The 26,360-nt window shown below is 35.3% G+C and overlaps 2 protein-coding genes and 1 pseudogene across 2 annotated transcripts; 2 read left to right on the top strand and 1 right to left on the bottom strand.

The window, feature by feature from the left end:
• The first annotated feature begins 4,663 nt into the window (after positions 1-4,663).
• Positions 4,664-8,356, top strand: LOC143632823 (dolichyl-diphosphooligosaccharide--protein glycosyltransferase subunit 1B-like). The gene is made up of 8 exons (XM_077101243.1): positions 4,664-4,800; positions 5,745-5,789; positions 6,529-7,160; positions 7,246-7,393; positions 7,482-7,661; positions 7,755-7,823; positions 7,902-7,991; positions 8,091-8,356. The coding sequence occupies exons 1-8, from the start codon at positions 4,666-4,668 to the stop codon at positions 8,211-8,213; spliced, it is 1,422 nt and encodes a 473-aa protein (XP_076957358.1). The 5' UTR covers positions 4,664-4,665; the 3' UTR covers positions 8,214-8,356.
• Positions 8,357-21,375: 13,019 nt separating this feature from the next.
• Positions 21,376-22,809, bottom strand: LOC143632747 (UPF0481 protein At3g47200-like; annotated as a pseudogene).
• A 1,478-nt stretch (positions 22,810-24,287) lies between these two features.
• Positions 24,288-26,114, top strand: LOC143632822 (small ribosomal subunit protein uS19x-like). The gene is made up of 5 exons (XM_077101242.1): positions 24,288-24,348; positions 24,437-24,585; positions 24,663-24,720; positions 25,529-25,779; positions 26,100-26,114. Exons 1-4 carry the CDS (start codon positions 24,346-24,348, stop codon positions 25,775-25,777), a joined length of 459 nt encoding a protein of 152 aa, XP_076957357.1. The 5' UTR covers positions 24,288-24,345; the 3' UTR covers positions 25,778-25,779; positions 26,100-26,114.
• Positions 26,115-26,360: the final 246 nt, after the last annotated feature.

Genomic DNA, 26,360 nt, shown 5'->3' with positions numbered 1-26,360 from the left:
GTTCACCATCTCGAGCCGCGCTTGGTCTGCCGGGTCTAACTTTCTGAAACATTGCTCATACATAATGTCAGATTCGCTTCCAGTGTCCACCAGGACCTTTGACACTTCGTAATGAGCAATGTGTGTGGTGATGACGAGAAGGCTGCTGATTGAAGGGCCTCCCCTGATTCTTGGGAAGATAACTTGCTGCTCGCGCCAATCTCCGTGGATTTGCGCGCTTCTCTTTTTTTACGTCTGCCCTTGTCGTCCCCCCTCAGCCACACAGATTCTTTTGTATTTCTTGCTGGCAGAGGCTCCTTCCGGTTGCTCATCTTCTATTCTTGGGTTTTTCACCAAGTGAGCCAGCCTGCCTGATTTTACATCCTTCTCGATCGCATCCTTTAAATGATGGCATGCGTCGGTGTTGTGGCCCGGGGACCTGTGAAATTCACAATATTTGCCACTGTTTTGCGGTCCCTTGTAGTGTAGTTGCTTGGGGGGCTTGAATTGGACATTCTCAGTACTTAACACCTGTGAAGGTGTTTTAGTGAGGGGAGTCCATATTCTTGGCAGAGGTCTGCTAGGATCTCTGCCGCCCTCCCTCTTGTCACCCTCCCCGCGATTACGAACATCTTTTTGGGGCTGGGGTGAGCTTGGTTGCGTTTGCTTTTCTGCGGAAGAAAAACTTGTTGGTTGCAACCTGGACCATACAGAGTTCTGTTTGGCCCTCTTCTCTTTGCTGCGCGGTGATTCAGCCTGATGCGCTCTTTCTCTTGCCCTATCTTGGGCAATCTGTTTTTCATTTCTCGCGAAGACTCGCGATGCTTCCATTAGTTTTGCCCAAGTGGTGGGCATACCATCTCTGCTTACGAGAGCTCGGCGGAGTTGATCACTGCGCGCGCCTTGTATAAAAGCCACGCGCAGGAGTTGCTCAGTTATACCCCCGATTGCCAGAGACTCCTGATTGAAACGAGTGATGTAGTCCTCAATCGTTTCATCGTTCCTGCGCACGCAGTGCATGATGTCATTAGGATCGCGCGTGTGTCTGCGCTGCTGTACGAAGTGGGCTTGGAACTTTTCCAATAGTTCCTCGAACCCATCAATTTGCCCAGTCGGCAAGCTCTCGAACCAGACACGCGCGGCGCCCGTAAGGCAGCGGGCAAACATGTGACACCATGTTGGCATCGTCCAGCTCTCTAGGTTTCCCGTGTTATAGAAACCTTGCAAAAAGTCATCTGGATCTGTTGTGCCATCATATTTGCCCAGACCACTTGGCATCTTGGTCTTGTGCTGGATGGGGGCCTTAGCGATGCGCTCAGTAAATTTTGAGTGCTTCACTAAGATGGCCGGCCTGTACGGCGTGGTTAAGTCCACTTGCCCCCTCACTGGCGGGCTGTACGGCATGTGCAGATCCAGATCTGCTCTGGCTCCAGGCGCCATGTTCACAGGCGCGCGGAGTTGTGAGCCTCCTGCATGAGTATCTCGCGTCTTCCTCATGCTATGCACTTCTTCATCACTGAACTCAGTGTGTGCAGTGTGAACAGAATGTCCTTCTTCCGGCGCGCGCGGCCTTTTTGTAGTCTGCTTATCAAACGCTTGCCTTTGTGTTTGGTCGGCTAGCTTTTTCTGTTTGACCATTTCATTGTACTTTTCCATTAGACGCCGCTGCTCGTTTATGAGCCATTCATTCGGATCATTTGTTTCTTCTTCTGGACCCATTGGTCCTTTCAGTTTCGCGCCGGCAAGATTTTGTAACGTGAGATCGTCTGGAGGAGTTTTAGTCTGGCCGTGAGGGGTTGTGATGAAGGGACGGTTACTGGTGGTGCGCGTAGAATCACGCGGCACCCTCAGAAACTGCTGTCCCTCATTGACACCCTCACGTTCAATATCCTCCAGAGCTTGATCAGTGTTACGAACGCCAGAAACCATGGTGATTGATTTTTTTTTATGTAGATCTGATGAGATCTGATTGCCGTTTGTAACAGTGGATGGCGCCAATGAAGAAACGTGGATCTACTCACTGGTAGCAGATCTACTTTCCTCGGGTTTTGATTGTACTATTTCACCGATGGTTCTTCTGGATCTGTGTTTTTGTATATCTTTCCTTGTGGAGTTGATGCTGTATTTATAGTGCTAGGGTTTCCACTGATTGAGCTGAGACCAAATTAGGGTTTTGTTGGCCTCCTTCAATCGATTTGCGCCACGTGTCCTTGGAGACACCTGGTGCTTTTTCATTGGTTATAATCACGTGGTAACCCATGAGTCATGCTGAGCTGTCCACCTTTCATTTAGCAGCTGTCAACATCAGCATATCCTTATTCCTTAAAAAGATGCCTTCTGGAAGGTTGTCTGACGTGCACAATCAAGGTTGCCCTAATCCTGATTCGGATAAGGACGAGGTTGATTATGTGCATGTGTGATATGCGTCCATCCTGAGGATGCGCGAGGTCTTCTCTTTATTCTCACGCGCAGATATTTCATGCGCAGATGTGATACGCACAAGCATGTAATACGCGTCACACGCGGATGCCCCACGCGCAGCTGCGCCATGCGCAACTGTGATATGGGTGGGCATGTATGATGCGCGAGCATGTGATATGCGCCGCGCGCGGATGCGCCACGCACAATGTGATATGCATAAGCATATATGATGCGTGAGCATGTGATACGCGCGAGCATATGTGATGCATGAGCATATGTGATGCGTGAGCATATGTGATGCTTGAGCATATGTGATATGTGCAAGCATGTGATGCTTGAGCATATGCGATATGCGCTGTGCGCATAAGTTTTGGCTTTGTGCCTTGATAATATCTTTGATTTCTAATGTCTTGTATATATCTTGTGGTTTGACCCGCCCCGCTCGATGTTGAGGCGGGTACATACCTCTTCAATGAGGTATACATACATGTTCCTTAACTCCACGTAAGTATTACACCACATACGTTACCACCTTTCACTTTACATCACCCTAAAAAAATTGTTTAACCCCCTTTAACCTCCCTCAGTGTAAAGTAAATTAATTCTCAAGTTATTTTGTGTGTGTGTAAAGAATTTAAAAGCTCATTAATATTTTATTACATCTTGTCTCTAATACCCCTTAACCCATGAAGGGAGTGGTGTGTCACTCGTTAACCCTCGCCAAATCAACTTTAACGCTCTGGGCGTTAAAATATACCCTAGGCCTAAAGGGCGAAATGGAGAAATCCAAAGTAACAAAGTGTGTAGATGTTAACTGAACACGAAAAGAGTTAAGCGAGAATAATAAAAAGACCAGAACAACATCGTTGTCCTGGGAGACCACAAAAAACAATGGCTCCCAATGTGCTTTCTCTCTCAAGCCAACAACTTTGCGTCGCTATTTATCTCTCTACCCAAAGAGTGGTACACCTACAAACGAGAATATGAAATAATAAATAACAATCGCGTGAGTCTAATGATCGATATAAAAGAAAATGAAATTTTGATGGTTAAAATCAAAACTAATACACATATCCTGTAGCGTTTAGCTCTTCCATCATATATAGTACAATGATTCTTTTTTTTTCCATCTCAAACAGGACGTAAAGGAGTCCAAATGAGTAAGGTGGACTTGAATTCGCTAGTTGGGTTAGCGATATGAAACGTTGAGCTCGAGTTTGGCTTGTCAAAAAATCAGTTCAACTCAGTTATATAAAAAAAACTAATTTTAATTTCTTACACATATGATATATTAAGAATAACATACATATATCATGTGTAAATTAATTAGCATGATGTTCCCTTATTCTATAACATAAACAATAAACCTCCATTGTTGGCTATACAACAAAAACCTGGCTCGAGGGAGCCAACATGTGAAAGGAAGCTTACTTTGGGCTTTAATTCAAACAATTATATAATGGGCGAGCTTACTTTGGCTCTGGCTTGTCTCCTTTGTAAACAAGCCAATTTCGAGCGAGTCTAATTCACATGCTTTCTTACCACCTTAACAACTACATCCCTGCTTAAGAACTTGTATCGTGAATAGAGGTTAGCAAACCATGTTTTTTTCAAGAACCGACTCCAGACATGGTTGAGTTTTTGATCGGACCTTGTCCAAGTTTTGCCCGGTTTTTATCATGTGTTGCTCAGTTCGGGTTTTGACCGGGTAGACGAGGAACTGGTTCTTGTGTGTTCGGTTCCAGGTCCGGTCAGTGGCGAAGCTTGGACTAAGACACCGGGGGGGGGGGGGGTCAGATTCTAAATGTATACAAAATTTCACAAACGAAGGTGGCCGGGCTCATATTTTCGGCCAAAACGGCTAAATTTACACTACGCATAAAAAATTTCGGCCGACAACGGCTAAATTTTACACTACGTCTAGTAAATTTCGGCCGAAAACGGCTAAATTTACACCACGTATAAAAAATTTCAGACGAAAACGGGTAAATAACATGGGGTGCCAGGGCCATCCGGGCCCTAAGCAACCTTAGCCGCTGGGTCCAGTACGATTTATTTGAGAAACTGAAACCTTTTTCGTAACCATAGGCTATGGTCACGGATCAAGCCCAGTCCATAAACTGTACCAGTCAAGCATAACTTATTTCGTGGGTCAAATTAACAACTGTAGTTCATCAAACCCGGTCCCTAACTAATTTCAGTTAACACAACACTACTTCACACCACACCATCATCTTCAGACGACTTGAGTCAATTTGAGAAACAATGAAGGTCTTCGTTGCCAGATCTCGATTAACCCTAATCATCTCACTCTTCGTCTTACTATCCTTATGTTTCCGATCTTCTTCGTCGCTCTCACCGTCAACAACGGACCTTCAGATCCTCACTGCCGAACGCAGAGTAAGTTTCCGTTAACATTTCATCATTTTCGCAACGAATTTCACTACTTAGGGTTTATTAATGTGTTCGCGTTAGCTGATGAATGTCTGAATTCATTTTATACAACGATCGGTAAAGGTGATTGTAATTGGCGAGTTAATTGAGATTTGAGGTTTGAACCGATCTAGGTTTTAGTAATTGAATTAGTGCGATAGTTAGTTATTGAATTAGGTTTCTTATTATTATTGTTGTTATATTTTATTTGGATTTGTTTCTCTATAATTGCACACTCACTGCTGTTCATGCAGATTGATCTGCCTTCACACATTATTCTTTAGGTTTTAAAAGTTGAATCAGTACATTTAGCTAGTTATTATTATTATTATTATTATTATTATTATTATTATTATTGTTTCTGCTGCTGCTGTTGTTATATTCTGTTTGGATTTTTTTTTCTTTAGTATAAAGCTTGACTGATGTTCATGCAGATTGATCTGGCTTCGCACATTATTTTTTAGGTTTTAATAGTTGAATTAGTGCAATAGCTAGTTACAACGAAAATCTTATTTGACTTGAAAACTCATAAAAACCACTTTTAGAAACTAATTTTTGTAATTTTTATTTTTTTCATTTTTTATATATGTTATTCATCTTTGAAAAAACCAAAAAGAAATAAAAAATATGTAGATCACGGTAGTGCATATATGTATCTCATACGAGATAAATATATGTTGATTAGGAGCTACACAAATATTTATTTTTTGTAATTTCTATTTGACTTTGGTGAAGATCAATAACATATAAAAAGAATGAAAACAAAAATTAAAAAAAGGTTAGTGTTTAAAAGTGGTTTCCACGAGTTTTCAAGTATCTTAGTGGTTTTTTTTGAACCCCTCCTTGTTGTGGTTATTATATTCTATTTTGATTTATTTTTCTAAAATAACGCTTGACTGATGTTCATACAGATTGATCTGGCTTCACATATTATTAGAGTCGTGTTGACTTTGAAGGTACTCTTCAACAACAATAACTTATTGCCTGAATATATATGTAGCTAAGCAGATATTAATTACTAGTGTACATGATTTTCTGACATTAACCTAGAAGTAAGGCTGTAAAATGTAAACGTACCAAATGAGGCCTTGTTCATGCTCGTTAGTAAAGCATTTATTGGACAAGCGAATGGTTCACGAACACCTAGCCAAACGAAATTTCCTGTTCGTTTTCATTCGTTAAGAAAATTAACTTGTTAGTTGTTAATGAACGGTTCACGAACATAAACGATGTTATATTTGATTTGGCTAACCAAAAATGGTTAGTGTCAATGGCTTAGTCCGGCTACCAAGTTTGTATTGGTGTTTTTTAATATTCATGTGTTAATTTTACATTTAAATTAGTCACATAATACTCATAAAATTTTGCTTTATAGTTGTTAATTTTGTTTAAATTTATATGATAAGATTAGAAAAGTATTAAAAACCTTTAATGAACAAACATACATGAATAAACACCAACAAACATAAACAGATGTAAACGAATACATTATCTAACGTTCACGAACACAGTTGACCGAACATGGCCTCTATTTGTGTTTATTCATTTAGTTAATTGAATAAAATTTCTTATTCATGTTCGTTCATTTATAAATAAACGAACTTCCTGTCGAGCAGCTCGCTAAACATTCTGTTCGTTTACAGCCCTATCTAGAAGCTATATCATAGAAAAATATTTGGTGCTGGACTATTTCAGGTACAAAATGATGGGGCATCCCCTGCTTCAGATGTTCTTCTTGCATTTCCACCAGCACAAGTGAAGCATCTAGCACTGATCCAAGCGGTTGAAGTAACTGGAAAAAAGAGGAAGAAGTATCTACATCCACTTGATGTGAAGACAACCAACCAAGCTGAGGGTCCAAATGGGGCCAAGTTATACTCCATTTCCTTAAAAAATCCATTAAACACAGGTGGATCTGTGTCTATTGAAGTTTCATATGTTTTGACCCAATCTCTTGAACCCTTCCCTGTAGAGATAAGTCAGTCAGAGCCCCAACTTGTCTTGTACCGTGACAGCGCCTTAATATTGTCACCATATGTAATTAAACAACAAACAACAGTTATTAGGACACCAAGCACCAAAGTTGAATCATTTACTCTAGTGGACCCGTCCACCCAAACGCGTACTGAGCTGAAGTACGGGCCCTATGAGGACCAGCCTGCATTTTCATACACGCCAATCGTTATTCATTTTGAAAACAACAACCCATTTGCTGTGGTTGAGGAGCTTGTTAGAGAAATTGAAATATCTCACTGGGGCAACCTTCAAGTTACTGAGCATTACACATTGGTGCATAATGGTGCTAGGCACAAAGGAGGGTTCTCAAGGTCGTGTCACTAGTCTGAATCACCAACCTTATATGTTGTTGATTTTGTTATCAAGCTTTTGACTTTTCTGATCTCGATTTTGCAGGGTTGAATATCAATCTAGACCGGCTTATAGTGGTGTCGCATCCTTCAAAAATCTTCTTGTAAAATTACCCCCAAGGGTTCACTCGGTATACTACCGTGACAACATAGGCAATATCTCGACATCACATTTAAGAACAGGGTACAGTAAGGTAGTTGTTTTATCCTTTTATTTTGAATATAGTGGAATAATCTTTAAGTTCATCCATGTAGATATGACACCTATTTTCATATATGCAGTCTGAGCTGGAAATCGAGCCTAGGTATCCTTTGTTGGGAGGTTGGAAAGCGACATTTGTCATTGGGTATGGGCTGCCATTGGAAGATGTTCTTTTTGAGTCAAATGATGGTAAAAGGTACCTGAATTTCAGTTTTGGTTGTCCTATTGCTGAAACACTGGTGAACAAAATTACAAACAAGGTAATGATTTCGTATGTACATGTATATATTTTCTATTTTGAGTGATGTCTGCTGTTCTTCACTGTTCTGTTAATAAGTAGAAAGCTATTTCAGGTTGTGTTGCCTGAAGGATCTAAAAATCCATCTGTCGTGATCCCGTTTTCTGTGGAACAACGTGCAGAGGTAGCTTCATTTGTACTCTGCATAATCTTTAACAGTTAGTAAACAATGTGATGTGATTATGTTCATTCTTAATTGCAGACGAGTTATTCCTACCTTGATATTGTTGGAAGACCAGTGGTGGTTTTGGAAAAGGAAAATGTAGTTCCTGAGCACAACTCTCTTTTCCAGGTGATTAGAAACCGCTTACATGTTAAAAATTTGGTGTTTATGGATATTGCGGTCACCATCATATGTTGATTAACCATCTTTGTGACTTTGTTTTTGCAGGTTTACTATGACTTCCACCCAATGTTCATGCTTGCAGAGCCATTGATGTTAATATCAGTGTTCTTCTTTTTGTTTGTTGCGGCCTTGGCTTACATTCACATGGACATCTCAATAAAAAAATGAAGAGCAACGCAGGGCTCATCATTAATTACCAGGTAGACCGCTTCGCTGGATAATTTAGATTATATGTAAAACTGACCCGGCACTTGAAGAACCGTTAAGGCATGTAAAACGAGAACCTAAATTAGCTGCAAAAGATTTTAAAATTTTTTACATTTTCTTGAAATATCTGGGGAATTTTGACAGTTCGGAATTGCTTTTTGTGCGTCCTGGCTTTTGACACGCCTTCATATATAGCTGAAATTGTTTTCCTGATAATATAGTTGTAGTGGTTTAATACATCCAACAATTTGGTGGTTTAGCCTTTGCTTAAACCTGCTTATAAGATAGCAGTCTCACGAATATATTCAATTACAGAAGATTTGTGGAAAAGTTTTGAACATTACAATTCATTATAGAGTTTAAGTTAATAAAGTATGTTGACGTACTATTTCATAGCGAAAACGAGTCTTTGTGCAGTGACACAACGTAGCACAAGATTAGGCTACTTCATGTTATACAGAAAATATATGAAAAAAGAAAAAAAATGTAGCTAAGATATGAAATTTTCATTAAACTCAAAACGAATACAATAAAGTGGCAGATAAACGGGCAACAAGCTGCGCCGCAACTCCTTTTGAAATAGTTAGGAATCAAATAAACATTTCGTATGTCTCAAATAATAGATTGTGGGAGGTCAAGGGTTCAAAAAAATAGGAGTAGTCTCTCTTTCGCTCTTATGTGTTTCGATCATCTATTTCTTTTGTGTGTTCCTGGTGTTAAAAAGTTGTGCTACCAGCAAAGTATATAAACTCAAGTTTGTCACGTTGTAAATGGGAGACAAGAAACAAAAATTTACGTAAAGCCATCAATTACAAAGATATTCATTTAAGATATGAGTCATCGGTGATTTTTAATTGTTACTAATTCATAAAATACTATCCATTGTGTTACATGGGAACGCAAAATGCGACACAATTTTAAATATGTCTACGTTAGGAATGTTATCAATGCTATACGTTGAAAAAGCCGCAGTGAAGGGCGAGTTTGGTTGAGGTGTGTGAGCGGAAGGAGAGAGGGAGATGCCATAAATCCATTAGAACTATGGGGCTTGAGAAAGGTTGCGTAAGACATACAACTGATGAGATGTAGGAAAAAGGACGTTCGTGAGCCAACACACCAAAAGATTGTTTTAGACTTTCAGTAAGCTTTTAGTAGGGGTGGGCATTGAGTCAAACCGGTTAGTATGAGGAATAACACAAGATCATATGAGGACCAATCATGTTGGATTAAAAGTATTTTGAATAGTGTTCGTGTTCATGTCAGTTATAAATAATAAAAAATTAAGATTTTAAACAACTCGTCTAAGAGTTTTTGCTCATGTGATTTTGACAGGCGTACAACCTCACTTATGAACAATACACCGTACACACCGATTATGAACAACCGAAGAATTACCAAATCAACCAAAACCAAATTACCAAAAAATCGAAGAATGGGTGATCGACCGTCTGTCGAACCCTCCTACAATAAAAAACTAAATTTCTAAATTAGCCCCTTTAAAGTTCTAAAATGTTTTAATTTGCTCCCAAACATTATTTTATGTTCAACCTTTTGCTCTCTAAAGTAGGGGTGTTTATCGAATCGAATAACGAATTTTCAAGTTAATCGAATCGAATAATTTATTTTTTTGCTGGTATTCGTATTCGATTCGTATTCGTTTAAAAGTTGGATTATTCGATTTGTATTCGTATTTGTATTATATCACATATTCGAAATTCGATTCATTCGTATTTGAAACTCGAATTCGAATAAATTCGAATTGATTCAAGTTCACCTATGTCAAAAACTTCAAAAAGCAAAATCATCAATGCAAAACACATAAATATAAGTTTCAAGTAGGTACAATACCACATGATAATAAGTTCAAAATTAAATATTGGCAAAATTAAGAAATACTAGTATGGGTTATTGGGATTAATTATTATGTTTTGGACATTTATTATTTACGGATTTGACCAAAATTAATAAATTAAATATATATTAATATATTATATAATTTGAATTCGAATTTCGAATAGAATTGAATAAAAAATCATGAATTCGTATTCGATTACTATACTCGAATACGAATCGAATCGAATTCGAATATTTTGAAATCGAATTCGAATTCGAATCGAGTCGAATTTTGAATGTTTCGAATTCGAATCAAACTTTGAACACCCCTACTAAAGTATTCATGGTTTTAATATGTTCCTTAATTTGTTATTATATATGTTTATTTAAGTTACTCATCTTTTTTAATGACCATCATACAAAGTATTTTTTTAGTATGTCATTATGACATGTTTATTTCATTTAAGTCGCAGCGTTAAAACGAAGGTGTTTTCATAATAAAGTATATAATCCGTTGAAACGAAATTATGTTCGCAAAAGAATATAATTTTTTTTATTGTAAGTTATATAGTGAGTACAGTACCACGTTATTACTTTAATGAGCCAAACTGATACAAACTATTTTTTTATACTTAGATAACTAACTTTTTTATTGAGGTGATAGTCATTATGATATGTTTGTGTATTTGTATTTAAAAACTCGATCATGTTACTAGTAATAATAAGAGACTGAAGATGAGTAGGAGAAGTGAGGGTTTGGTGAAGCTCATCGTGGGAAAGTGAATAATGGTTTGTGTATCAAGGTACTCACTATTGTCCTTTGTAAGAGATTCTCAACTATCATTTGTCCTTATCTCTATAACTACACTCAAAAATACTATATTTATCTCTCATATTTAATTAAATTATATTTTTTTATACATTTATCATTACAATTTTATATCTCCAATACTCACAACAAATTAAACTAATATTATAAAATAAATTTGAGCAAACTTTGTTTTCCCAAATTTACAAAAAAAAAAACACTACATTTTCTCTCTCCACCCTATAATTTACACTCACAACCACTCATAATTTCACCCTATAATTTGTAAACTTCCCTTACATTTTTTTAGGGGATAGAATGAGAATGCCCAAATTTGCATTTAAACGTTTCTAATGGCATGTTTGGGATTGAGTTTGAAAACACCTTATTGGCTTATTGGCTTTTTTATAAAACCAATAAGTTAAATGGTGTTTAGCAATCACAAAAAAACATTTTATTTTAGCTTTTTTAAAGTGTTATAAAACAGTTTTTTAAAAGGCTCAAATCCTGGCTTTTGAAAATGACTTTTTAAAAAGCCATAAGCATTTTTCAAACTCAATCCTAAACATGGTCTAAACATATGGTTTGAACTTTGGACGACTGTTTAGTTGCTAAGTTCGAGCTCGAGCTTTGTATTAAAGGATCCTTGTTTAATTGAAAGACAAGTGTTTTGGAAACTACACTGAATAATAATAAACAAGTCATGTTAATTAGTTAGTGGTCCAACTATATATTAAAACAGTTACCAGATTTAGAACGGGCCGCCGGATTTTTCATTTGATCAAACTATGACTTTTATAAATATAACACCGAACAACCAAAAACAACCTCCATAAACGGAGAGATGCCACCAACAAAATAAAGAAATGAGCTACATGAACAAAAAATTACATCACCTTGAACAATCTATATTCTTATTTTTCAACCTATACTCGTAACTAATGGCGAAGCTTGGACGAATATGTTGAGGGGAGCGGACGAAAATACTCATTAAAAAAACCATAAACGGAGGGGGGGCTGGAATCAAATTTTCGGTTGAAAACGGGTAAATTTACACTACGTATAAAAATATCGGACGAAAACAGGTAAGTTTGCACTATACGCAAAAAAATGCTTGTAACAAAAAAAACCAAACGATTTAGAACCGAATGGTGTCATATTTAATTTTATATTTTAACAATATAAAATATGAAAAAATTAGAGTATCTCCAATGACAAAGAAAATTGAAGCCCTTACAATGGCTTACATGCCCTTGATGATGTGGATTGATGATATAGATGAGAGAGAGCGAATAAAGCCATTAGCTAAGGGCTTAAAAAAGAGAGAAGAAAGTGGTGTTTTTGAGTGGAGATGAGGGACCTAAATGATAATGGTCTCTTTCAAAGTAGGAGTTTTGATGCCGGGTAGCTTAGAGCATTCTCAATCCATTAACCATTCTACATTATCTATCTCTATAATTACACTAAAAACATTATATTTTCTTTCTCATTTTCAATTAAATAATGCATTTTTTATACTTTTATCATTATATTTTCTCTCTACTTCACTTACAATAACTTTCAAAAATATTAAAAAATTATAAGGGTGAACAATGTGTTTCTCCAAATTTAACCAGTAACATTTTCTCTCTCATCATGTCACAACCACTTTTAACCATCTCTAAACAATAGAAAACTCTCTCACATAATTTGAAGAATTGTTTGGGAATTCTCTTATATGGTATTAGGTTAGGCCTGTTCACGAGCCGAGCCGAGCCGAGCCCGAGCCAAGGCAAGCTCAAGCTCGGCTCGATATTCAATCGAGCTGGCTCGGCTCGAGCTCGAGCTCTTAATCGAGCTAAAAATTTGAGCTCAAGCTTGGCTCGGTTTTAAATTAAGCTGGCTCGGCTCGAGCTCTTAGTCGAGCTAAAAATTTGAGCTCAAGCTCGGCTCGGTTTTAAATCAAGCTGGCTCGGCTCGAGCTCTTAGTCGAGCTAAAAATTTGAGCTCAAGCTCGGCTCGGTTTTAAATCGAGCCGGCTCGGCTCGACTCGATTTGACTTGAGTTTACGTGTAATAAGAAAAATTATATGCAACCATTAAGTTAAACTAAATAATATGACGTTGAGATCAACACCAATCAAATACAAACTAAATAAATACGTTTAATAATACCATCGAAAACAAAATATGTTCAACAAGTAAACCAAACCAAATACAAAATTAAGCAGAGAAGTATTATCTATGAGCGGCGGCCGATGGCGGATGTGAATATGAGTGCCGGCCGGCGGCGAAGGTGAATATGGGCGGCTAGGGTTAGGGTGTAAATGGAACGTATACTGATTATTGAGTGTGTGAACTATGAAGTATCATATCTCAGTTACTCAGTATATGGAATTATGAATATGGACTATAGAGTGAGAAAAGAAACTGGGTTGATTAAAGGAAAGCCCATATGTTAAAATAATCGGGTTCGATAATTATATGCATGTATGTATATATATATTAGTTTTTGTCCCCCGTATTACGGGAGTTGTTTTATATTGTTTGTCTAAATATATTTTTTGTTTTTAAATTTATATTTTTTTTAGTTTATGAAAGTTAATAATATACTTATGGTTTGATAATAAATTGTTTCACAAATAAATGAGATGTTATAACCCGATTTAAAAGCTATATGGTTTTGATGAGACCCAAGACCCGTTTATTTTTTTTACTATAAAATTGGGTTTTTAATTTAAATAATATATATATCTTTTTTAAAATAAATAAGATATTAATTTTTAGTATATCCTATTTTATAGGATTTTTATATCAATAATTTAGTGAGAATAATTTTCATTTAATGAGATGTTGTAACTCGTTTAAGGAATATCTGGGTTTGGTAAGACCCATACCCATGAATTCGGGTCAACTGCATGAGAAGCCTCCATTTAGAAATCAAGCAAATCTGGTGACTCCAAAAAAAGGGGGAGCGACCACATCGCGACACATAGGATTTTTATGTTTTCGTTTATATATATTATAGATGTAGAGAAAATGGTTCAAATAAAAAGAAGTTGTTTCCTATGAATGGTAAGAACCAATAGAATTTTGACATTTGGCATAAAACCTACGGTGAAAGATTAATTATAGGAAACTATGACGGTTTTTGGTAATTTTAAATCTCAACCATTGATTGATATGATCCAATGGCTATGATTTATTCTTAGTTTTTCTAGAAAACTAACTATTTTTAGCATAACCATATATATATATAATAAATTAAAATAAAATAGTTCGAGCCTATCGAGCGAGCTCGAGTCGAGCCGGGGCTAGCTCAAGCTCGGCTCGTATAGAAATCAAGTCGAGCTAGGCTCGGCTCGTTTACAATCGAGCCGATTTCGAGCGAGTTTTCTCCGAGCTTTTTTCAAGCCAGTTTCGATCGAACTTCGAGTCGTGATATTTTATATTTTAGGTAGGTAAGAAAGGCACATGGTAAGCCCACCTTGCATTGGATAGTCTTTAAAAATCATAATATCAACTTTAAATGCATTATCAGAAATAAAATACCGTACATGTAGCCCCGAAAATTAAAATAAAGTTGAGAGGTCACAATCAATATGCAAATACATTTAATCATTTGACCTACCAAAATGCAAATAATGAATCAAATAAACGTGTATATAGCTCAGGTATAGAATCGAAACTTTTTTAAGTTGAAAAACCCTGAAAAACTTATGTAATATTGTTTTTTATTTTTTTATACATGTAATATATGATGTTGTATTTAATACAAATTATTGAAAAATAAAATAAAATTTGTTACTTTTTTTTTTAACTTTTAAACATTTTCAAAGAAAAAAAATGTAACTTTACTTTTACATTGTTTATTAACTTTAATTAGAGACCACAAATTCTAACTTTAATTAAAGACATGTGGTTAATAATAAGCAATAGAGTTTTCACAATTAAAGTATATAGAGAAGAAACTCAAAAAAAGTGGTGAACTAAGGAATTTTTCATTTAAATGTAAAAAAAATAATATAACGTTCGATTTTACATGCAAAAAAATTAGTTTAAGCATAAACTTTTTTAGACCTTTTTTATAAATACATGCAAAAGACATTTCAATAAAAAAATCATTTTAAAAAAAAAAGTTTACGTTTTTTAACTGAAAATATTTTTTTTTAAAACGGCGTCTACATGTGTTTACATGTAAAAAACTCAAAAAAATTAATAAAAAATGTGTTTTTTAAATGAAAAATGAACTTTTTATTATTTTTTTACATGCGAAATTAATAGCTCCCCACTTTTTTTGAGACCCCTCTTGAACTTGTCCCTATATATATATATATAGGGGCATGTTCAAAGTGGAACTCAAAAAACGTGGAGAAGTGGAGAACTCTTCATTTTACATGTAAAAAAATAATATAAAAGCTCGATTTCACATGTAAAATATTAGTTTTAGTATAAACTTTTTACTTATAAATACGTGTAGAAGACATTCCAATAAAAAAACGAATTTTGTAAAAAAAAAATATATGTTTTTTAAACTGAAAATTAAAAAAAAAATTGAAAAAGACTTCTACATGTGTTTATATGTAAAAAAAACTTTAAAAAGATTATGTAAAATTGTGTTTTTACAAAAAAAATGATTTTTTAGGATTTTTTTACATGTAAAATGAAGAGTTTCTCACTTTTTTTAGTTCACTCTTTAACCTATCCACACACACACACACACACACAGACACACACACATATATATATAGTTTGAATTAAATACAAATGAAATTAACGTGCTAATTGTGAGTATCAAGTAGATTAATTATATATATACAAGTAAATTAATTATGTAACTAGATCATAGAGTAATTACATAATTACCATACTTAATTTTCACAATTAGCAAGTTAATAAAAGGGAATGTGCACTCACGTGTATTATCCATGCATCATTTAATCCCGCACTGTCATTTCATAACCTCAAGTACCCACAAATCTCAAATTTATTAGTAACACCTATCCATAAGTATTATAGAACTTTTTGTTTGTTTGTTTTTTTTTCTCTAAATGCAAAAAATAATCAATTTATGTGGCAAAATTTTTGCCATGAAATGTAGCCATACATCATACCCACATAGGGTGACAACGATGATGCAATGTAGTTTGTATGCATGCACCATACCCGTATTGTTGTTCTGTCCTCTCTAAGTATCATCTTATTCCTTTTTTTTTTCAATACTATTTCTTTTTCTTTTTATACTTCTTGGTTAAACAAATGTAGTTGCATAAAGTGACGAAGCTTAGATGAAAAATTGAGATAGATCTTAATATGTATAAACTTAATAATTATGTCCCATATCGATTGTTTGTAAGGGTTATCGTCTGAAAAATATACGGTGTTCACTATCAAACATATATAAATATAGGAAAAGTTAACATACAAATGAAATTAACGTGCTAATTGTGAGAATCAAGTAGATTAATTATGTAATTATATCATAGAGTAGTTATGTAATTACTCTATGATGTAATTACATAATTACTATATATATATATATATATATATATATATGATTATTCTACTTGATTCTCACAATTAACACGTTAATTTATTTGTATTTGATCCAAATCCTATAAATATAAGTTATAACATATAAAAATAAATACACGTGTGTGTCGTACGACACGGGTCATCGTATGTGCGTATCCTCCAGTTGATGCAATGACCAACCACCGTTCAAAAATAGTACGTATATAAAAACTTAAGACTTTTGAGGTTTATATATATACTAGCCAGATGCCCACGCGATGCAGCGGTGGACGCGCAAACGAAACCGGTGTTAGTACATTTGTAAACTCGCAACGAAATGTGTGTAACTCGATGGTGGTATGCATTTAACGTGGCATCGGACGCGTAGCCAGTGCCAGTAAGCACGCCACACAATGCCTAGACGCAAGCAAATCGATATGTATAAACATTGTCATTTGCGTAACTGATGCTTGAGTAATTGGTGGCGACAATCAAGAAACAAGGATGAAAATGTATAGTAATTTCAAATAAAGTACTTTTTAACCCAATCCGTTTTGACGGACTTGGTCCAACCCAAAAATGTTTCAACCCGAAACCCGTTTTGACATGGCTCCTTTCAATCTAAACCCATCCCGACAAGAACTCAACTAACCTTTTTTTGTATTAAACTTGTTCCAACCTTAACCCGTTCTAACACAATTAGCCGAACTTGCCCAACCCATTGCCGGTAATATCTAGCAATCACGTAACATGTTAGTTTTTTTAAATTAATAAACTATAGCAATATCATACTCAAATCAAAGAGAATAAAATTCTCTTTTTATGGTGTACTTTTTTAGAAAAAATATTAATGTGTGAAAAATTTATGGCCGTTAAAAAGTCATGGGGTAGTTGGTTTATAAAGAGGAAAATGTGTAACTATTTAATAAATTGACTAAAATTGATTGAAGTTGAAGGACTATTATTGTAAATTATTCTTGAATGAGCAAAGACTATATTACCCATACATTCTTAAAATTCTATGCATTGTTACTTGTATAATATGCAACAAAAATGGTACCTCTTAAAATTTAAGAGGTTCCTCATTCCTATATATATATAATAGGGTTATAATACATATAGAAAACAAAAACACATAGTTTTGTAGGAAGAGTACGGAATGACACACAATTTAAGATTATAAAACTATGTAGCATAAATCTTTAATCCTAGGAAACTATTTGGTATTTTAAAAATACAAATCTCAACCACTAGATCATAGGTCCAATGGGCCTATATTTATTCTTACTCTTTCTAGAAAACTATTTATTTTTTATTATAACCAATATATATACATATATATAGTATATATATAGGGGATGGTTCATGCGAGAAGTGCGAGAAGTTAATCTGAACCACTCATTTAATTTTCAATATTTAATCACTAAAATATATGAAAAGGGTATTAAAGTACTATAAAATGAATTCTCTTTCCAATTAATATATATAATTAAACCAATAAAAGTTACAAATCTAACTATTATAATTAATCTAATCACAACAATAAATCCATAAAACAATGAATTAATCTTTATAATTTTTTACCCTATCTCTTGAATTCACTCTACACAATTATATTATTTTCTTACATATCTTTAATTTTTTCGTACACGTCTAAATATGTTTCCTACACATTTTCAAGTTCTTCGTACGCATGTTTTTCGTCCTACACATCTTCAAATATTTCCTACGCATATTTACTTTGTTCCTACATGTAACACCGTGAAAATTTCGAGTTCAAAGTATCAACTTTCCAAAGTCTATGGACTAAAATTGCCAAATTCCAAACTTGAGGGTGAAAAATGAAAAATATTATTTTTTTACCCATCGCGCTACGCAACGGGTCATCAAGAAGACCCATCGCGGTACGCGATGGGCTGCCGACAGAGTTGTGGCACACGGTGGCACCAGGTGCTGCCACGTGTCACCACGTGGCAACACTGCTGCCACGTGTCGCAATGGCTGCCACGTTTCGACACGTGGCAAGCCTATATGTGTGACGAAGCAGACCTATATCGCGGTACGCGATAGATCTGCCCAGGGACCCATCGCGTACCGCGATGAGGTCCAAAATTTCGTCTATAAATAGCAAGGTCCGAGGTCTTCACTTGGCACACCAAAACCTGCTCTCTCACTTCTCTCTAGAATCTCTAAGTTCGTATACTCGATTCGCCTCGTAAAACGTGCCTTGTTTCCTCGATAAGCGTGCCACAACCCTCGAATGTGTATCAGAGTTTCCTTAAAGGTTTATACCACTTCCCACCCTCATACAACCAAAACGGTGTTGGTTCTCAAAGTTCGTATCCACAAATATTGAAGAATTGGCAATTCTCGATTTGCGTGTCGAGTAAAGAGAAGCGGCGTCGAAGTGCTGCTCGAGTCCCTAGAGTTCTTATACGCCATTTGAGGTTAGGCGTAATGTCAAATTTAATATAATTAAATATTATATTCAAAGGCTTAGGCCTTAAGTCGAGGGTATACTCGATGCCTCGATAAACGAAAAGAAAACATAACAAAGAAATGAATGAATATTGAATATAAGATTAACATATATATGTGTGTAAGTATATATGTATATATTCTTTGTTATGAATTTATTATTTATTGAATAAGAGTATTTTTAAATAATAAAAGAAAAGAATACGTTTCTTGGAGAAGAAGAAACGTCGGGTTTTTATATAAACTAAAAGTTTATAATTTACTTTTAAACAAGAGGTTTTCAAGTAAATAAGAATTGAACTAGAGGTTCAATCGAGGATTGAGATATAAGACTAAAGATCTTAAGCCGGATCGTGTATCCGACTAACAAATACTTATACTCGTAACTATAGGTTCAAGATAAAGAAAAAGGGAAAGACCCTTGGACGGTGAGTGAAGCCGATCCTAAAGAGACAAGGTGAATACGCCCACAAACTTTTATAAACATGTTTTCAAAATGAGTCAAACTTGCTATATGAAATTGTTTACAAGGAACTATGTGTTCCTAAAACCGTTATAACTATGGGTATGAACCTAGCCCTCAGGCTGTGGTATACATATCTCTGGATCCTTACATAGGTGGTATTATGCGATGTATGGGCATGATCGCACCACCCTTGGTCGTAGGACGCTCCACTGCAGGGAGTACGACACTATGTGTATATTTACGGGTACTTAATTGAAGTCGAACGCTGCGGTGTTCGTGAGGTGACCTAGTGTAGAGGCTCTAGTTTATAATGCGTCATTTGACTTGGTTATTCCTAAGCCACGTTGGGCCGAGGCAGGCGTAGCCTCGAGGGGTAACTAAGTAAAAGAAGTATTTTGCGTCAGCGTTTCACCAGCATTCGTTGCTGACGTATTTTATTACATTTTGCAGGTGAACAAGATTAACACTTGGAGTATCGAAGTGCTATTGAAATATCCGATGGCTCGGATCTCTTTTGTAAACTTACTTTATAAACATGATGGTTTGTAAATTATAAACACATAAATGTTTTGTTAACTCAACGGGTAGTTTACTATTCCCGTCTTTTGAATATATAAATTACACTTTTGATCCTGAAGTTTTATAAGTCTTCCGCAACTAAACGTAACTCTGATTTATTTAATATAACGATACTAAACTGTTGTGTCGCACTCCTAGGCCCTAGGAGGGGGTGTGACACTACACATCTTTAATTTTCTCATACACATCTTACTTTTTATCCTACACATTTTTTATTTTCTTATACACGACATAATTTGTTTCCTACACATCTTCAATTTCTTCGTACACTTTTTTGTTTCGTCATACACATCTTCAATTTTTCCTACGCGTATTTAATTTATTCCTATGCATCTTCAAAATTTTCCTACACATTTTAAATTTTCTCATACACAACTTCATTTTTTCCCTACACATCTTTAATTTTCCCATACGCAACTTACTTTTTTTTCCTACACATCTTTATTTTTCTCATACACATCTTATTTCTTTTCCTACACATATTTTCAATTTATTCGTACACATTTTTTTCCGTCTTACACATCTTCAAATTATTATTTTTTTACAAAATAACAATCGATGATGAAGATACTATTTTGCTTAAATGTTATAAATTAAAAACTTTTTACTGGTGAAAAAAGGACAAAGTTAAATCTTACACTAACATTTAATAAAATAAATAAATCGTAACTTACAACTTATAAATTCTTGAGCTTTTATTTAGAGATAAATGAGATAAATTAAATGATGAATTATTTTATTCTACCTAAACTACCATATTATTATTTATTTTAAAGTCTTTCAAGTTTTATTAATTATAATAAATGCAATAATTTTTCAACAATTGATTAATAATCTAATGGTTGAGATCATTTCTCGCACTTCTCTATTAAAATCACTTCTGAAATGAACCTATACACACACACACACACACACACACACACACACACACATATATATATATGTTACGGACTAAAACCATTGCAAGGTATCGGTTGTATGGGCAACTGATGTGGGGTTTATAAGCTAAATGAGTTCCCTCACCTATCAGACTAGTCTTTTAGGTTGAGTTCTTTTGTTTGGCTTGTAACATTGATATCAGAGCCAACCTCGGAGTGATGGCCTGGAGGAAGCCAGCCGTGACCTACGAGGACTCGGAGTGGTGGCCTGGAGTGAGCCAGCCGTGACCAACGAGGACGTTGGCCCTTAAGGAGGGTGCATTGTTACGGACTGAAACCATTGCAAGGTATGAGACTTGTCCCACGTCGGTTGTATGAGCAACTGATGTAGAGTTTATAAGCTAAATGAGTTCCCTCACCTATCAGACTAGTCTTTTAGGTTGAGTTCTTCTGTTTGGCTTGTAACAATCTCTTAGGGTGAGATTAAATATGTCGAGCGTGTGTAAAAGTAGAGAAGGAAATTATATTTCAGAACATGAATTACCGAAATCTGCCCCAAATTGAAACATAAAGATAACAGTTAGGTGACTTTGACATAATTTATGGTCAACATTGAAACTAAAAGCCGTATAACATAGATAGATGACTTTCTAAATAGTAGGAAAAAGACATAAGAGATCGTGCGAATGCGAATAATGCAAGAATGATTTATTCTTTGCTATTTATTTTCCAGTAGACTTGACGGTAAAGATGGTCTGAACCACAGTAAGAACGAAAATGATGATTCCAGCAAATAGAGCAATAATACTCCATGGACTACTGAAATACGTACGACTTAACTTGACAATCTTTCTCGGCCAGTAACCATTGTAATGGGTATCCAAATATTTCCATTGTTTACCGTAAAAGAATTTTTCCAACACGACTTCTTTGCATATCTTGTTTATCATATTTGCAGCCTCTTCATTTGAACCTAAATGGTTGACGATAACTTTCGATGTCACCAACTTGGCAATATCCTCATGTGTATCGACTAGCATATCCATGGCCCTGGCATATGACGTAACGTAATGCGGAACCTCATATAACTGATGCGGAACCACAGATAACTGCTCGTACGCAATGAGATTCCTCAAAACCAACTCAGTAAAGTGGTTGATACGCATTGTCGGCATTCTGAGAGTAGGCTTAGATAAACACCAGAAAAAGCATGAACATCTATACATTTTTACTTCCATATCCAACGACCATTTTGTACCTTTGTTAGGCCTAAACTTCACCCCTGCCCTATCGAGTTCTACAGCCGAGTGGATTGTCGAACTTGGAAAATGTGATTCAATATGATGGTTGGGCTTGTAATAGCTGTGCAAACAGCCGAGAATATGATCATGCTTAGTACGCGAGGGTAGGCTTATTATTCCTTCTATGAGGTTGAGGTTGAGGTATCTCAGAAGTGGACGTATAAATTCATCAAGGGATTCACCCTTTTCAAATTTTAAAATAGTGCACTTAAATACCTCATCAAGAACAAAATAGGGGATTTGGTTCTCAAGCAGCACCAGATCATAAGGTATATAATTGTCAAGTAACATTGAGGAAGCTGAATCATCGAAAACTGAATGGACGAACTGAAGTATGAAACTAGCATCCATAACCATCATTGTTGCAAGTTCACTTTCACCGTAAGTCGTTTTTTCGGCATAACATCCTTTGATTTTTTCTATTGACGCCAACACCTTGTGTACACATGCTGTCAAAATTTGTTCATATGTTTGTCCGGCTTGGTAAAACATTGCATGACGCCATAGACTTCGAACATAACTGGCTTTCCGGGGTTCAAATCGTTTCAGATTTTCATCTTCTCTGTGTAGTGGTCCAATAGAGACCACCCGAGGCTTGAAAGAAGTTGGGCTGAGATTTCGGAGGGCACTGGGAGCCTTGTATATGGACGGTGTCTTGGGAGCCTCACACATTTGAGAAGACTTTTGACGATGACAGTTACATCTCCGCACTCCTTATCCATGCTATCAAATACTAGTCTCCGAAAGGAATTAAGGAATTTGTAAGGTGAGTACGTTGGTTTTCAGTTTAGATGTAATATAATGTGATTTGCTTTTGTAGACCGTATAGTCAACCACCTTCAATAAATTCTGTGTTTTGATAGGTAGGATATTATATATATATATATATAAAATACAATAGTTTTGTAAAAAAGTAAGAATAGATCTAGACCCTTAGATCTAAGATCTAGTGGTTAAGTTTAGTAGTTTCTAAAAACCATATAGTTTCTTATTTACATGGCATAATGTCCTATTTAGGTGGTGTGGTTTATTTTAAAGTTTTCTCACACTTCTCACAAAACAATTGTTTTTTATTTGAATCCTCTTCTATATATGTATAGGGTTTGGATCAAATACAAATGAAATTGACGTGCTAAACGTGATAATCAAATAAAGTAATTACATAATTACTTTACTTGTATATATAACTAGAACTATTCTATTTAATTATCACGTTAATTTCATTTGTATTTGATTGAAACCCTATACATATATGTATGTATGAAATTAACGTGCTAAATGTGAGAATCAAAATTAATTATATGTACAAATAAAGTAATTATGTAATTAAATCATAGAGGGTGTGTTTGGGTGAGATTTTAAAATTTGCTTATTTGCTATTTGTTTGTTGAAAAACAAAAAGATACTTTTACTCAATGTTTTAAAAACCGGTTCAACCGGTTGAACCAGATTTCGGTGATTATCCCGGTATTTTATACCCGGTTTATGTGAGCGGTTTTCAGGGCCGTAAACCGGTTTAAGCCCACCAGATTTTAATTTTTGTTGTGAGGCCCATTTTGTTTTACATGCATTTACAATTATGTTAACTATTAACATTAACCTAGCCGTTTGAAAATAACCTACCAGTCTACTACAACCATTCACTCATCCTTCACCCTTTGAAGTTTGAACGACTAATCTGTTACTTTGAATCTTCAATATTAAGGTCGGCTAATTTTCCATTTCATATTGTGTTATTGACTAATAACTAAAACTTCTTATATATAATTTTATTTATAATTGTAGAAAATGAAAGTGTTTGTACTCTTGTTTATGAGGATGACGATGAGAGTGAATTTTATCGTGAACTCGATGCATACAACACTCTGATGGCATGAATCTATTGTGCGCCTTTATTTTAAGAAAAAAACCTTATTTAAAAGTCAATGCTTTTGTGTTGTTTTTTTGTGTATGGATTAACTTTTGGATGGTATTTTATATGGAATCATGTATTTTTTTTGTTTGTTTTTGATTAAAGTTGCATTTATATAAAATTATAGGGTATATTAGACAACCCGATTGAACCTCCCGGTATTAAAATATCGGTTTTTAAAACATTGCTTTTACTTTTGAAAATCAAATAAACAAAAAAAAAAAAAAAACAATTCTAAAACTCCCTAACACTAGTTTATCTGATAACATAAAGAACACATCTGAACAATAATAAGCTGAAAACCCTAGCCGCTCATACAAACCGACTCACTCACAGCAGCTCAATAATGGTGATGATTCTCCTTACGCTTTGTTTTGCTTCAAATTAATAATAATAACAGTTTGATTATAATCACAATGCATGGTAATTAATTGCAGGCGGAAGTGGAGGTTGATGTTGCGGCAGCGGGAGCACCGAAGAAGAGGACGTTTAAGAAGTTCAGTTTCAGAGGAGTTGATTTAGACGCTCTGCTTGATATGTCCACTGATGACCTCGTCAAGCTCTTCACTGCTCGTGCTCGCAGAAGGTAGCTATTATTATACATATAATTATATGCTTTGTATCCTATTATTTACATTTCTTATTGAATTTGTGTGTTGTTAGGTTTCTGAGAGGTTTGAAGAGGAAACCTATGGCTTTGATTAAGAAGCTGCGCAAAGCTGTATGTTCCTTATTCCATTTTATAATGATAATACTGTTTTGTATAATAAAATTGTTCTAGGTCTTGTAAAGTTAGGGATGTAAACGAGCCAAGCTGCGTGTTAGCTACTTATTGGCTAATTCAAAGCTCGAATCGAGCCGGCTTTCAGCTTAAACGAGTCTATTGTTTATTTGGTTTTTATTTAATATGTTATATATTGTGTCACAAATTAACTATTATTAAATAATAAATTAGTCAAGCTCGAGGCAAACTCGAGCATGAAAAAACTACTCATGAGCCAAGCTCGGGATATAGAAATAAAGGTCGAAATGAGCCAAGCTCAAGTTTGAAAAACTACTCACCAGCCGAGCTTGGGATTGTTTCGTTTAAACCTTTAGTGAAAACTTGGTTAATGGTTGCTTGGGATTGTAACCATTAGTTGAATCTGGATATAAAGTAATTCGAATGACTGCAAATATGTGAAATTTGGCTGATAATAGTATAGTTAAAAATATATTAAAATAATTAAAACAGTATAAAAAGTAACTAATAAATAAAAAACGAGCCAAGCCTGAGCTTTAGAAAAAGAGCTTGAAATGAGTCGAGCTTGGCCTCAACTCGAATCTTTTACACCCTATTTATGACAATAATCTAGTTTTTTCTATGAAATCGTGCATACTGTTTATATCGTTGTAGTCTTGGTTAATGGTTGCTTGATTATTAGAACAGTGCTACAAAATGTTGATTCTGAATATGCCTGAAAGCAGTTTATGTTACAAATGACTGCAAATATGTGAATTTTGGCTGAATTATTATATGAATTTGACAGAAACGCGAGGCACCAGCTGGTGAGAAGCCAGAACTTGTGAAAACTCATTTGAGGAACATGATCATAGTTCCTGAAATGATAGGGAGTGTGGTGGGGGTGTACAACGGGAAGACCTTTAACCAGATTGAAATCAAGCCCGAGATGATTGGTCACTACCTTGCTGAATTCTCGATTTCATACAAGCCTGTGAAGCATGGTAGACCTGGTATTGGTGCCACCCACTCTTCTAGGTTCATCCCATTGAAGTGAGAGTGTGAGACCATTTGTTGGCGTTTAGTTTTGTTTTGTTTTGTGATCTGGGTAGGTGGTTTCGTTTAAGAACGTAAGACGTTATATGCTTTAATCATGTTTATTTTTGTGTTAAGATTTGAGTTCAGTTGATGTTTGCGAATTACCAAGAATGAAGTTATTTTGCCAATTCTTGTTTCCTAGCTCTTTACATCTTTTTTTCTGCTTAGATAGTAACTTGCAAAAGAAAATGAATTCAAGGACTGGTTCGATAAGCTATACAACAATATACTGTAGCATGTGCATGAGTTGGTTTTGGGTTCAAACCGAATCAAAAGCCAAGTTTTGGTTTTTGGATTTTAGAGACCATTCAATCTTTGGTTTTTGGTGTGGGTTCGGTTGTAGTTCGTGTTTTGGTATTACATTTGGGCTTTAAAATGTTTAGAATGAGCTAAAAAATGATTTAAAAGATTGAATTTGGTATTGAAACATTTGATCAAAAATATTTCTTTAACCATAATTCAGGGATAAAGTTAGTTGCCAATATCTAGAGTTTTCTGCATAAATTCAATAACCTTGTTTTGGATAACCAAAATTGAACCAT

The sequence above is a fragment of the Bidens hawaiensis genome, unplaced genomic scaffold (assembly GCF_021521415.1).
Source record: "Bidens hawaiensis isolate Kalapana, Puna unplaced genomic scaffold, B.hawaiensis_p1.1 tig00006534_1, whole genome shotgun sequence".
NCBI lineage: Eukaryota > Viridiplantae > Streptophyta > Magnoliopsida > Asterales > Asteraceae > Bidens > Bidens hawaiensis.
The sequence above is the reverse complement of the archived record's forward strand: the minus strand, read 5'-3'. Positions and strand labels throughout refer to the sequence as shown.